The 13,844-nt window shown below is 44.3% G+C and overlaps 1 protein-coding gene across 5 annotated transcripts in view; it reads left to right on the top strand.

Moving 5' to 3' along the window:
- Positions 1–13,844, top strand: part of fam49al (family with sequence similarity 49 member A, like) — a 31,470-nt gene that overhangs the window by 15,648 nt on the left and 1,978 nt on the right. For 2 of the 5 annotated variants that reach the window (XM_035634326.2, XM_035634327.2), the window contains 9 exons: positions 1,486–1,565; positions 6,193–6,314; positions 6,996–7,101; positions 10,162–10,298; positions 10,428–10,505; positions 10,799–10,915; positions 12,244–12,323; positions 12,725–12,851; positions 13,754–13,824. In XM_035634326.2, coding sequence (XP_035490219.1) covers positions 1,496–1,565; positions 6,193–6,314; positions 6,996–7,101; positions 10,162–10,298; positions 10,428–10,505; positions 10,799–10,915; positions 12,244–12,323; positions 12,725–12,851; positions 13,754–13,824 — 908 coding nt within the window. In that variant the 5' untranslated portion in view covers positions 1,486–1,495. Of the gene's footprint in view, positions 1–1,485; positions 1,566–2,887; positions 2,968–6,192; positions 6,315–6,995; positions 7,102–10,161; positions 10,299–10,427; positions 10,506–10,798; positions 10,916–12,243; positions 12,324–12,724; positions 12,852–13,753; positions 13,825–13,844 lie in introns of those variants that run through there. The other 3 variants (XM_035634325.2, XM_035634323.2, XM_035634324.2) reach the window with 2 other exon arrangements.

Raw genomic sequence — 13,844 nt, 5'->3', positions numbered from 1 at the left:
TGTACAGCGGGCTGTCTCAGCGACTGGCCAGTAACTCCATCCCTTCTTTATCCGCACCTCGGTGCTGCACTGCAACACCCGTTCTTGCTGAGTAATATTGAAAAGACGAGGCTTTTTTTTTTTTTGTGTGCAGGATGGTGGCTTCTCGTAAACATGCTAATGCCGGCCATAAATTGCACCCGCGGTGAAAACTGAGAGGCCTCCTCTGCATGCTTACATGGCACGTAATCACGTAGAGGCGGAGGAAGTGAAACTCGACAGCTGCCTACCGTCTGCGACCAAAGCCCCTGTATGACTTAGAAAGGGGGGCCGGGCTGAGGACGAATTAGGAGGGAGGCTTTCATATACTCGCACAGCTGAGAGTCATTTTTTGTATATTGGATTCCACTTTTGTTCGTGTTTTTTTTTATGTAACACGCGCGCACATGCACACAAACGTTGTTAAAATGATGTATTCTGTGTCAGCTTGTTCCAGGCCCTTATTGAAGCTATACCATGTTTACACTGAGCGAAATATTGAAACTCAAGATCCCCAGTACAGTTTAAAATAAAGGTCTGCGGAAGGTAACTCCAGGCGTGGCCGCTGATACAAAGAGAATTATTCAGCGACATCAATAAGATATATTGTGATTGACCAGCTTGTTATCACAATGATATAACATCAAATACCTGTTTTCAACATGCTTGTGACTAGTAATTCGATAAAAAAAATTAAATAAATGATTGGTGGTAATGAAACATCGATAATTTGGTACGGCCCAACCCCGAGATTGAACAATATTTGTCTCCACTACCTGTGTTAGTGCTGCCTGGCCAAGCTGGGACTGAAGAGGGTTTAAACTAGGAGCCACTGACTTGGCCTTGAGGTCTGAGACGCCCGACACACTGTGTGTTGTTTGGTCTGCTGCTCTCTACTAACACGTGAGCAGACAGACCTGTATGTCCTGCCCGTCTGACCTACAGTATAATCTAATGACGACTGCATGATTGGTCTTCATAAAGTGCTGGCATCTGGCCTTTGGGTATGAAGTATAAAGAGCTTGTCATTAAGTATCTATAGACTGCTGTGCATGAAGAGCATTAGGGCAGAGTAGCCTGTACATAGCAGGCTTTGATTGGGTTACTATAGTCGTATAAATGGATTAAAACCATTGCGCAGGTCTAGTGACTCCCAATGAGTGCGCTAAAGGATTCACAACTGGATTTAGGCCCCCCTCTAATTGAATACAGCGTACGCTGTGTTTTGGATGCAAACTGTGATCAGTGTCATTTATGACTGGAACGTCCGACTCCGCTCTGGACATATTGCTGAGACAGACAGATGGAGGAGGAGAGGGGGAAAGGGATAATTAGACAAGTGCAGATGGGTAAAAGGAAACAAAACATTCCCAGCCTGCTGTGTTCTCCATGTGCATGTTGTGTATTTTCATGCGGGTTGCCAGGTTCTGCGTACTGTATGCATTTTGTTGTTTTCCTCCCGTCCAGGTCGCCAGCCATGGGGAACCTCATTAAGGTCCTTGGCAAGGATTTAGAGAACTGTCCACATTTTTTCCTGGACTTTGAAAGTAAGTGAGCACCTGGTTGTGTGCACGTGTCTGTGTGCTTGACATGTGAGGGCACTTGTGTGAGTGAGTGAGTGAGTGAGTGAGTGAGTGAGTGAGTGTGTGTGTGTGTGGAGCAGAGGTGTTCACAGGGAGGTCGCCGGGTGTGGGCAGGGGGGCTATATTTGGCTGTGAGCTGATGATGGTGTGACGGGGTGCTGTTGTGGGTGTGGTTTGTTGTTATCAGTCTCTCTCTAGTCCCACTCTCAGTGTTTTCTGACATGGAAGAAACATATGGTGCGTTGGTACAAATAACACGGAGGTATAATTACAGTGAGTTAAACTAAAAAAGCATTTAGCAGTTACCTCTGAATCAACACTTTCCTCAAATAATGTTACAAAAAGAGGAAGGATGCAAGTCATTTCTGTCTGTTTTGAGTGCTTATAAATTACAAGTGAGTCATTTCATGGGATTAGATTTATTTCTGAATCATTAAACAAAAATCCCATTAGCAAAGACAATGAGAAAATATACAGTGTTCTCAGTTTTTCTCTCATGGAAACCTTTTTTAAGTTTCAATGCGTCAGTTTTTGGTTGCACTTCTGACACCGAGGCGTCGCTCAAATTAAATGGAGCACTTTTTAATTCATTCATGTTTTTTTGGGGGGGTTTCAGTTCTATTTATTCTCTCTCTATTTAAAAGCTCCATTTTTCTCAGAAGACGTTTTCTAGTGCAACAACTACTGAATAATCACATATAATTTACGAGATTTGTCAGAAAATTAAGAATAACTTCCAGGGTTTAGTTGGTTTTTTTTCAAATAGGTAAAATAAAGAAATTTATATTGTTTTTTGTTTTCAAATTATTTTCATTGTCTCTCAGTTCTTCAAGTATAATCTTATAATGCAAAATTTAGTTTTTGATTGAAAATGAGGAATAAATTCTTAAATAATTGAAAATTACATTTTCTCCCTTCACCTTTGTTAAGAAGCACATTCTTTACTTGAGGTCTGCTTGATCATTAACGCAACCAAACCATCGGCTTTTACTGTTGAAAGAAAAATGGATGAACAATACCACAAGAGTGGGATTACAGAGGCTCTGTGTTCATGTCGCCATTCTTCACCCAGGACATACTTCCATCATGCCATTCCAGGATTCCTCTCATCCAGTCCCTAGCCTGACACCCTCAACACCACACACACACACACACACACACACACACACACACACACACATTCAGCTCACAAACTCACACTCGCACACACACACACACCCACGTGCGCACAACCCTGACACATGTCCCCTCAACACCCACAGACTTCTCCCCTCTCTCTGTTCCAGGGGGCTCATGGGAAACCTCCTGAAAGTGCTGGCTTGCGCCGAACTTGAGCATGGCCCAATAGTTTTCCTTGACTTTGAACGTGAGACCATCCGCTTCTTATGTTTTTGAGTTATCCCTTTCTCTATGTTGCCTTTGCCCCCCCCCATTCCATCACTCTAAGCCAACCATTGTGCCACCTTTACGTCCTTATTTGCCCTTTTCTCACCTCCTCAGCTCTCCTCCTCCTCCTCCTCCTCCTCCTCCTATGCTTTATATTTGGATTCATGCTCCAGGGACTGGCATTTGAAAGCCATTTGTCTTCTTTCTAAAGGGTCTTATTCACACGCGCCACATCTTATGAGACGCAGACAGACGCACAATGGCCGGTTGTGACGCTGTGGCTAAATGACAACAATAATGCTTTTATCCCATCTCCTGAGCTACAAAAAACAGAGGAGAAATAAACAGTAAATGCCAGTTCTGCGTGGGTGTATGTTAGTTACTCAGGGATGGCGATCGCTGCCACAAAAGTCTATCGTCATCCCTCCATCTCCTCATTTCCTCATCCTCTGTTGTGTGACCTATTGTGTCTGACCTGTGTGTGTGTGTGTGTGTGTGTGTTTGTGTGTGTGTGTGTAGCACTAAACAGTGTGTGTGTGTGTGTGTGTGTGTGTGTGTGTGTGTGTGTGTGTGTGTGTGTGTGTGTGTGTGTGTGTGTTTGTAGCACTAAACAGTGTGTGTGTGTGTGTGTGTGTGTGTGTGTGTGTGTGTGTGTGTGTGTGTGTGTTTGTAGCACTAAACAGTGTGTGTGTGTGTGTGTGTGTGTGTGTGTCTCTGAAAGAGTGAGAAGAGAAACTGAAGGAAAGAGAGAAAGATTGAGAGGTTGGTGAAAACCACCTCTATTCCCCCTCTGCTCATTTTCCCAGTCAGTGATTTTTAATCTTTGCAGTGTGTCCATCTTAACAAGTCCTTTGATTGGAGTGCAGTGTTGAAATCTTCTGCAGTTTAAGCAACAGGTCATCGATTTTGTCAAAATGGTTGACAAACCCAAAAAGCACTAAACAAAGATCAATGCCACTGGCGTGGTTAGCAGGTAGCAATATATTTCCTAAGCACTGGGCCGAAAACAAGAAGCCCACAGTAATCTTCACAGAACAGAAGAAGTAAATCCCACTGAAGATTTTAAGACTGAGCATGAGATGACTACACGGACTGTTAAGAAGGAGACAATTTGCAGTGTATCCCAATATTACTTTCCCCTCCTCAAGCACTTTCCCTCTCTCACAGCTGCATTCCACTGACTGTACAGCGAGTCACAGTGGGAGTGGGAGAGCTCACTGTCGGCTTTCAAACAGGTTGAACCCCAGAGACACACGTCACACAGTCACCTCTGTCACACAGATCAGCGTTTGGCTTCAACTCAACATCCAGTTTTTATGTGGCTGTCTATGACTGAATGTCTTAGTTCTCTGAGGACATCCATGGTGGGTGGAATTTTAAAAATGTGTATAATTTTTCCAATGAGAACGTGATTGTTGGCAAAGAACTTTACAGGTAAACATTCGTGCTGACATGCAAAGGTCAGGCATATAAGGTGTGCTTATGTACACTTGTCTCTGATTCTTTCCTTTTTGAAATTTGCTTTTCAAGCCACAGTCAGGAGACAGTTCAGTTCAGTAGAACAACTAGAGCCTGTCTACGTCCGGGTAGCCAAAGAGCAGCTCATTAAACTGAGCTTGTTTATTTAATGTGCGCGTAAACCCCGAAATCTAAAAATGACTGCATGTGGTTCAAATGAAGTTATGCGAGGCCAGTTCTTGGTGGGACACTTCCTGGAGTCTAGTAACGTCTGGTAGTCCGCGTGACAAAGTGTTGGGAGTCAGCGGGCCCGTCCATGAAATAATCAAGCAGTTAAAACCCCCATTAAAACCTTTCTGAAGGAGCAACCTTTGGACAGAGGCAGACTAGTTGCTTCACCCTTCAGGCTTCATGCCAAGCTACCGGACCTTCGTCTCCTTCTCAAGTATAATATTGTGCTATTCATTTTCTGATCTACCTCAACGAGAAAGTGACAGCTTCCTTTAACATTAGAGGCATAATTTAAGCGATGCTCATTTTCATAAAAGAATACATATACCTCAGCGTCCATTAATTATTGTCTATTAAACAAAAGATGGAGTTGTTTACCAGAAGAGCGCAGCAGCACATTGGTGAGGGGCCATCACTAAAATTAGCGATGCTTGCTGCGCTCATTATGGCAGCCGGTGTGCATGGAGGATAGCAAATATTCCATGATTGCTACCTTTACCCGAGAAAACCACGAGAACTGCTACCCCATGCAGAGATCCCTGTGGGAACACTCCCACTGCCACTTTGTACACGGGCAGCACGTCGAGCTGGATTGCTCTTCAAAAAACGAAGACCCCAGAGAGAACGAGAAACACAATGAGGACAATTATGTGTGTCCACACGTCACGCGGGCGAACGACGCAGAACTGTGACTGCGAGGTGTCCTGCGACAAAAGCACAAGAGTTGACACGAGGCGTGCTGCTCGGTGTGCACGTGTGAGACAGGGAAAGAGACGCCCGCAGGTTGTTCTCCCTACTACTTGTTTGTTTTAAACCCCCCCCCCCCCCAGTTTTTCTTGTTCACAGTAACCCAAGTGCAGGGGGAAATAGAAAGTGAGAAAAAGATGGATAAGACTATTACAACAATCTGATGGGGCAATTACACCTACCCAGGCATGAATACATCTCTGCTGAGTGGACAGCGGGGACATTCGCAGACACATTGTCCAAGTGGTGAAATACAGCCGCTATTCGCGACGTCTGAAAACCCTTCAAATGTTAGACTATTACAGTCACATCCTCATCCAAATGATTACCTGAAGTGAAACCGAAACGTGTCATCATCTGCTCCTTCCTGTGTGAGTACAAGCTCTTCAATCAGACCTCACTGTGTGACAGAGTGTGACTTGTAGGTGTCTCGACGTTTGCTGGTCGGATTCTGACCTTAGAGCTGCAATGTCCACTTACACCAAATTTTTTTACCAAGTCATGTATTGAGTAAGCCATTATCTCAAGCTCTTTTAATCTGACCCTCTAGCAAATCATGTTTTCAGCTCTTCCTTCATCATTAACCTCCTTCTCTCCTTTCTTCCTCTCATTTTCACCCATCACTGCCATCCCCACCGCCTCTCCCTGCCTCCTCTCCGCCACCTCCCCTCGAATGTCGCCATTTCCACATCACACTTTCACTTCCCTCTCTTGCCCTTTCTGTTCCTCTCCCCCCCCTGTACTTTCCCCCGCTCCTCTCCCCTGCCAGATGCCCAGCCCACGGAAGCAGAGACGGCCGTGTGGAACCAGGTCAGCGCTGTGCTGGAGGAGGCTCATGGGATCCTCGCCGAGCTGCAGTCTTATAATGGCGCAGGCCAGGAGATACGAGAAGTGAGCGCCAAGCAGTCAATAAGTGCTGAACCTTAAACAAACTGGCGAGCGTGTGTGATTCACATCTTGCTTGCCAGGGGGAAATTCGGACACCAAGCGTACAAAGCAGTATGCACTAAACATACTGTATGCAAAGACGTATTTCTTTCAAACAAAACTTTGCGTGCAATGTGTTGTTTACATGGACAATATAGCTGGTAGGCTTTTAGTTGCAATATATGTTCAGATTTCACATTCCCACAAACCAGTACTCTGCAGTATGAGAGATCACTGCAGATTGCTCAGCAGTAGGCAATGTTCTACTTGTTAACAAATAGTCCTGAATCGTTTCCTCTCCTTGCTTCCTAACCTTGAGGACTTGGAAGCATTTGTTCAGAACAAGCCTCGTCCTCTTAACTATATCCGACTAGGGTGGCTAATGTGTACCTGCAGAGAATTTCCTGAGTCAGCGTTGAACCTAAGTTTATGAGCCAATTCAAATCTTTCTGGTAAATGACACTTTAATAAAACCCATTTGGGTCAGGTGAACTGAAACCACTTCAGTACGGAAGGATTATCACAGTTGAATGAATAGAATATGATTTACCAAAGTGAAAATGGCTTCAAGGGGGGGGGGGGGGGGGTTGAGGAGGTTGGTTTTTTTTTTAAATTCTAAAGTAACATCTGTGTTTCTGCCTGAAGGCCATCCAGAACCCCGGCGACCTCGCTCTTCAGGAGAAGGCCTGGAACGCAGTCTGCCCCCTGGTGGCCAAGCTGAAGAGGTTCTATGAGTTCTCCCTCCGACTTGGTGAGCAAGGCAGATACAGAGTCTGGAGAGAAATGGCTGGTGATGTAACACAATCTCTGGTGGCCATATTGCAGGTCTAACAAGAGCTGATATTATAGCTGGAGGCAGCTACGACCTTAGAACTAAAATTAGAAAGGCAATTTGCCATCAGCCAGTCAGTTAATCGAAGAAGCAAGGACTTCACTATGGCTATCAGAAGGTGCATGGCTTGACTTTAACAGGTGAAAGTGTTGCAGGGGTGTAGTCAGTGTGAGGGAGAAAGACTGAAAGATCCATCTCTCTGATAAGGCTATAATGAGCTTTCTTGCATTCTGACAGAGTTCTGATATCTTTCTGGTTTTGTCAGATTTTGTAACAGAAACAGGGAGTAACTTGCATCCATGGTGCATAAAAGTATAAAAGATAATGTGTCCAACACTTAACGAGCGCATGCCAACACTAGTTATTGTTTTGGGAGCTGTTCCACGGATACAGGATGAGAGACACGTGATGTGTACTGTATGTGACAGACACACAGTCACCCTGACAAATACAGTCAGTGAACACATCGTGGTGTAACACTGAGCCTTAAATGTAATCATTTTAAGCTAGAGGTCTTTAATCTGTTTCACAGATCCACTCCATGTTGCCACGTACCACCACTGTGATTTTACATGCAGCAGCATTCCTTAACACGCACACACACACACACACACACACACACACACACACACACACACACACACACACACACACACACACACACACACACACTATGATGTCCTCTCAGCCATCTCTGCAGCATCCTGACCTAGCAGCCAGGCAGCCGTTGCTACGGAAACAGTGGTCCTTGGTTATCCAGCACAGAGAGGCTGACAGAGTAGAGAGAGAGAGAGAGAGAGAGAGAGAGAGAGAGCAATATGTGCAGAGAAATAGAGTTTGGCTGCCGCCTCTGCTCTGCCTTCCTCTACTACTTCGATCTGGATATGGACATCGTGTTCTCAGATTACCATACAGCGGGAGCTAACTGATAATTGGTGATAATGTATCCATGCTAATGTATCCACGATACAGCACGACAGATCTTTGTTCTTGCAGACGTCTCCTTTACCTCTGGTTATGGAGAGGAGGAGACCGAATTATAAAGAGTAGAGTACAAACTCGATCATCGCTCCTGTTTTTCGCCTGTAGCACCACCTTTTAAAAAATTGATGTATTTGATCAAAGGGGAACATGAGAGGTTAAAAAGTCCCATGTACAGTAAACAAACAGCTGAAGGGGTCTCTTTATCCGAACTGTCAGCATGTACCCTCAGGAATAGGTGCTCAGTACAGGGACTGTGGCCTCTGTGCAAACAGCAGGAGGGAGAGTGGGGTTTCTGCGCAGGCCCTTCAGATGAAACACTTCTGTGCTGTATTTATAGAAGGACCTCGTGCATTTTTAATGCAGAGGAAGGGATGGGGCCCCTGGAGACTTTTCTTCTGAGGCATTGCTGCTACACACAGCGTCTGAAGTCCATCTCTGGTGTCTGATCTGTTAGAGGCTGCAGAGCACAGAAAAGGCTATGGTATATGTGACACAGGGGATGCGTACGGTCACAGATACTGTGTCTGTGTGTATGTGTCAGTCGCGATGTGATCTCTGTGGAGTACCACTGACATTTAGTTCATTTAGTTTGTCTTGCACAGTGAAATTTGTTGTTAACGTCTGCGGTCACAGAGGTCAAACAGAGCGCTGATGAACTGCATAATCCTTAGAAATAGGTGAAAATTACTCTTCAGGCACAGGCCAGTCGTAAGAAAACCAAGAGACGTCACGGCCATGCCAGCAGCTCTGTGAGACAGTAAGTCAAATTAATAAAGACAAAAGGAAAGAGAGAGAATTAAACTCACCACCATCTTCACAAGTCATTTATGTCTTCTCCAATTTTTTTTTTCACTTACGGCAGCAGCTCTTTGGAGTTGTATTAAGTCACAGCAGTGCTTTGACCTACATGCTAATATACTCCCTTGGCTAGATGTTCACTGCTCAATGCCAATATTAGCATTTTTATTGGGTTTAATGTTTACCATGTTCAGCATCCTAGTTAAGAGCGTTAGCACTTGCTAATTAGCGCCAAACACAAAGTACAGTAGAGCTGAGGCCGCCCGGAATAAACACTTCGGTCATAAACCATAATATTTTACTGACTGAAAATGACCAGATGATGCTGCTTAATAAAAAAATGAACACATAAGTCTGTTTACAGGAGAGGGGGAGTATTACTGCATATATGGGCATTCAAAATAGAAAGGCTTTATAGGCTCCAGAGGGAAATCTGAAAAGTAGGTTGTCACGGGAGACGGGAGAAAAAACATCTGCTGGCGTGAAGTTAAACAGAAATGACCTGATGCTTGAGGCTACAAAAACATACCAGAATCACACCAAAATCACCAACCTCAGTGGTCATGTTGCATTGTGGGTAATGCAGGCACCAGGTTTTAACTAGAATGCATGAATTAAAAAAGCTCATGTCTCTGGTTCTGATGCATCTGTTTTGATCCTTCTAGTAAAATTACCATCATGGTTCTAACGGTTTTATATGAGAGCAGTATTATTTTATTGGCTCACCCAACCCAAGTCATTAGGATTAATTCGGAGGAGAACATGAATGTCTGGAAAAAAAGTGGTGGACAGCCCTAGAACAATGTCGCTGTCCGCTCTAATGCTAAATTCCTGGTCCTAAATGTTAAATCAGAGGGGATTTGTCTAAAAACTGGAATCCTGTTCCCATTGGGGGGTCACCATTGGTGTTCTTTCAAAGTGCTGGGTGCATTTCTAAAAAAGCCCAACAGGTATCCAGTGATTTCAAATGAGGAGCGGAAGTGATTTTGTCACTGTGCACCAGTAAAAATCCTGCTGCTGCTTCATTAGGTTTTTCCAGCTGTTGACATGAAAGAGGTCTTCTGATCCAGGCCAGATTAGGGAGAATTACAGCAGTCGGAACATGACAGATAAAAGCCTGCGCGGTGACACTGGGACATGCCGATTCCAGCTTGTCGAGATGAATTCCCAATGTCTTAAATGTGTGTATGTTGGCAGAGAACGCCCTGCGCAGCCTGCTGGAGGCGCTGACGAGCCCGCCATACGCTCCCATGCAGCATCTGGAGCGAGAGCAGGCCCTGGCCAAACAGTTTGCTGAGATCCTTCACTTCACACTCAGCTTTGATGAGCTAAAGGTAAAAGGGAATGATTTTTTTGCTCCAATTACAGCCCTCTCAATCTGACCCTTTACGGCAGCAGAAAAAAAAAATCAATTTTAAATGGATTTGTGAAAACATTAATCACCTCTTCACCTCGCCATGCAGATGACGAACCCAGCCATTCAGAATGACTTCAGCTACTACAGGAGGACCATAAGTAGGAACAGGCTGAACAACCAGCAGGTGAGGCCTTCGGGGGAAATGATCTGCCTGTTTGTGTTGCACACAACATGCAATGTTCAGCTGAAGCAGCATGGCTTCACTTTCCCTCTTTAATCATTAATGACTCAAGAGGAGGTCTTCCTTTCCTCCCCGACGATCCAAAAGACAAGCACATGCAGTCAATATTTCATTTGCTAGTCACGTTACACACAGTTAGCTCCACCGTTCCACTATCATCACACCAACGGGGTGACGTGAATGTGGGACTGTGAGTGTGTGCGACCAGTGATATCTGTTCCGTATTGGCTTCACAGCTGGAGGCGGAGAACGAGGTCAACAATGAGATGGCCAACCGGATGTCCCTGTTCTACGCCGAAGCAACGCCGATGCTGAAGACTTTGAGCAACGCCACCACCAAGTTTGTCTCAGAGGTAGAGCAGGCGAACGTCTGACCAGATTTAGCTCTTATAGTTTTTCACAAATGTCACAGGTACAAGTATGCATGAGGCAAATGTCACATTTAAGTGAATTAGTAGGCATTGAAATGTGGATTTTCTTCACTTCATTCAAGGCGGTAGCGGTGCCACAATGTGGCACAACAAATGTCATCATCTTAATGTACCTACTTTTGACTTATCAGAGGAAAAAAGAACAAAATGCAGCAAATAGGCCCCTGGTAATGTTGCAAAAATTCTATATCATATTGTTGGATTATCGTTACTTGTGCCTTCAAGAGTAATTGGGAATTTACAGTTGTGGTTTGTTAAGGTGGAGCTGATTAGAACCATTTTACAAACTGTTGAGTAGTTCAACCTATAATGGTGCATTGTATTGAGCTTTTAAATTAAAATAATAATAATAAAGTATGTTAAGTATCCAGTCTGGAGATGTCAAAAAATGGAGTTAAGTAAAAGATGCATTATTTTCTCTGAGCTGAAGTGAGGAAGCATGAAATGGAAATACTCTCATAACGTACTGTACTTGATATAGTTATACTCCACTAATGCCCAAAGCAAATCATTTATCACATTCATCATTCAGCTGCACTGACTTTGTCTCGTGAAAAATACAACATTCATCCAAGAGGGACTGACTAATAATAATAATATTAATGATAATAGTGTTCCTCTTCTGATCAACTTCCCTGCACCCTTGTTAACTCTTTGCACAGTGCTGGTCAGCGTCCTGACATCCTGTACAAAATGGTTAGAGCATATATATGCAGGAGGAGAGCAAACAGTTTGCTATTAAAAAGCTGAGCCACGTTATTATTTGACACCATTCTTAGTGGCATCGCTATATGAACCATTATTGTGTTTAGCCTGTTATTTCCCTGGGACACTCGAGTCCTCACCTCAAGCGCTGCCCCATGTTGCGTGAAATCTGCCGCCTTCTTGTTTCCCCTGCTGTCATCACAGTTATTTTTGTGTAGAGTTAGCAGTCTGCCCCCCTCTGACTTTGCACCTCTGCATTTTGACGGCGCAGACGTTTTGAGAAATACTCTCGGGTCTCATGCAAAATTTAGAGGACATGCTGGTCATGATTGGCTTTTAGCATAGTCACCCTCCCGGCCTTTATACTTTCGACTGCCCCCTGCAGATGTACTCTGTCTCCACCTTGTGGTGGAACATTTGGTCCCATGAGAACACAACTACACAGGACAATGTTAGTGATTTGTTATTGGAGGGAGGGGCGGACGTTCTGTATGAAGAGTGTTAAAGGAGTGCTGATCTTTCTCTCTCCCCCCCCGAACCTTCAGAATAAGACCCTGCCCATCGAGGACACCACAGACTGCCTGAGCACCATGGCCTGTGTGTGTCGTGTCATGCTGGAGACTCCGTGAGTACTTCGCACTCCCTTCTTGTTTTCCATTCTCCCTTCCATCTCCTTTTCTCCTCGTCTTCCCCTCCAAAGGTCAGGAGCCTGAGTTTTAATTAACGAGTCCTTTCAAATTGAACACAAAAGAGCTCCTCTCCAGTGTCAAACGCTAATTCAACAGGCCCATTCACTAATTCGGTGAAGAAAGAGATGCAGCCCATCCTTCACGCTAAATTTAAAATCCTTTTAACAGATTTCTCTATTTGAACACACTCAAGTCCTGAACAACTTACTTGCCGAGGCAATCAGAAAGTGCTTCAAACTGTAAGCTGCTATTTTCACCCAGCTTTGTCTCTGGAAAGACAGTTTTTATTTGTGTGTGTGTGTTTCTCATTCCTCCTGCACACTTGTGTTTGTCCCAGGGAGTACCGCTGTCGGTTCACCAACACAGACACCATGCTGTTCTGTATGAGGGTGATGGTGGGCGTCATCATCCTCTACGATCACGTTCACCCCGTCGGAGCGTTTGCCAAGACCTCCAAAATCGATGTGAGTACGCACAAATGATCAGGGGTCACATGTTTCTCCTTTTGCGTGCCGATGGACACTTTTGAACACCCCCTTTTAAAACTGACTATTAAAATCCAAAGTCTGAGGGATAAGTTGGCACTTCGTGCCTGATCATGTTCTTTTTTAAAGTAATAAAACAGAAAGAGAAACAGTAGACCTATCCTTTTTAAATTTGTCTTACATTAAAAACTTTGATATTTCCCAGTCAATCTGACATTTTGATCAACCTGCACACAAATTTCCATGGTGTTTTTAATCAACATTTTTTTTCTTTTTCTAATAGTCCATCATCACAGTGTGGTGTGAGATGATTCTACTCTATAGTCGGTAAAACTGCCTCCTTCGGCCTTTAGAAGCTGCTCACCATAATGATTTTCTTTGTCTGGGATTCTGTCAATGGGTTCTGTTTTCCAAATTACGCGTAAATGCTGTTTAATACATCATCATTGTCCACACATACTTTATTATGTATGCATGGGATAACACATTGTTAGCCCAAAAGGGATCACAAGATACGTCTGTGGAGTCACAAGATGATTTCTGCTTCTTAAAAGTGAACTACTGAACACGTTTGCCTTTTCAACCTGTAAAAACCTTTGAAAACAAACAATCTGAGGAGCAAAAACCCAGAGTTTGATTCAAGTGCTCACGCTTCATGTCCACGCAGAGGCCTGTGACGAGGAGTCACAAGTAGATGTCGCAACATTTAATCGCAAAGGTCAAAAGGTTATGAAGCACAAATCTCACCGTAACATTACAAAGGCGCTGCACATGAGGTCCCATGCTCCTTTTTGAGTCTGTTAGTTTGCTGCCGCAGCAGGAAGTGAGGTGGATTGGAGGCTGCCGACCTTTCTCTCACCCCCTGTGTTGTCTTTGTGCAGATGAAGGGCTGCATCAAGGTGCTGAAAGAACAACCGTCCAACAGTGTGGAGGGACTTCTGAACGCACTGAGGTGTGTAGGACTGGGAAAAA

The sequence above is a fragment of the Scophthalmus maximus genome, chromosome 5 (assembly GCF_022379125.1).
Source record: "Scophthalmus maximus strain ysfricsl-2021 chromosome 5, ASM2237912v1, whole genome shotgun sequence".
NCBI lineage: Eukaryota > Metazoa > Chordata > Actinopteri > Pleuronectiformes > Scophthalmidae > Scophthalmus > Scophthalmus maximus.
Note: the sequence above shows the minus strand (reverse complement) of the source record. Positions and strands in the feature narration are given on the sequence as shown.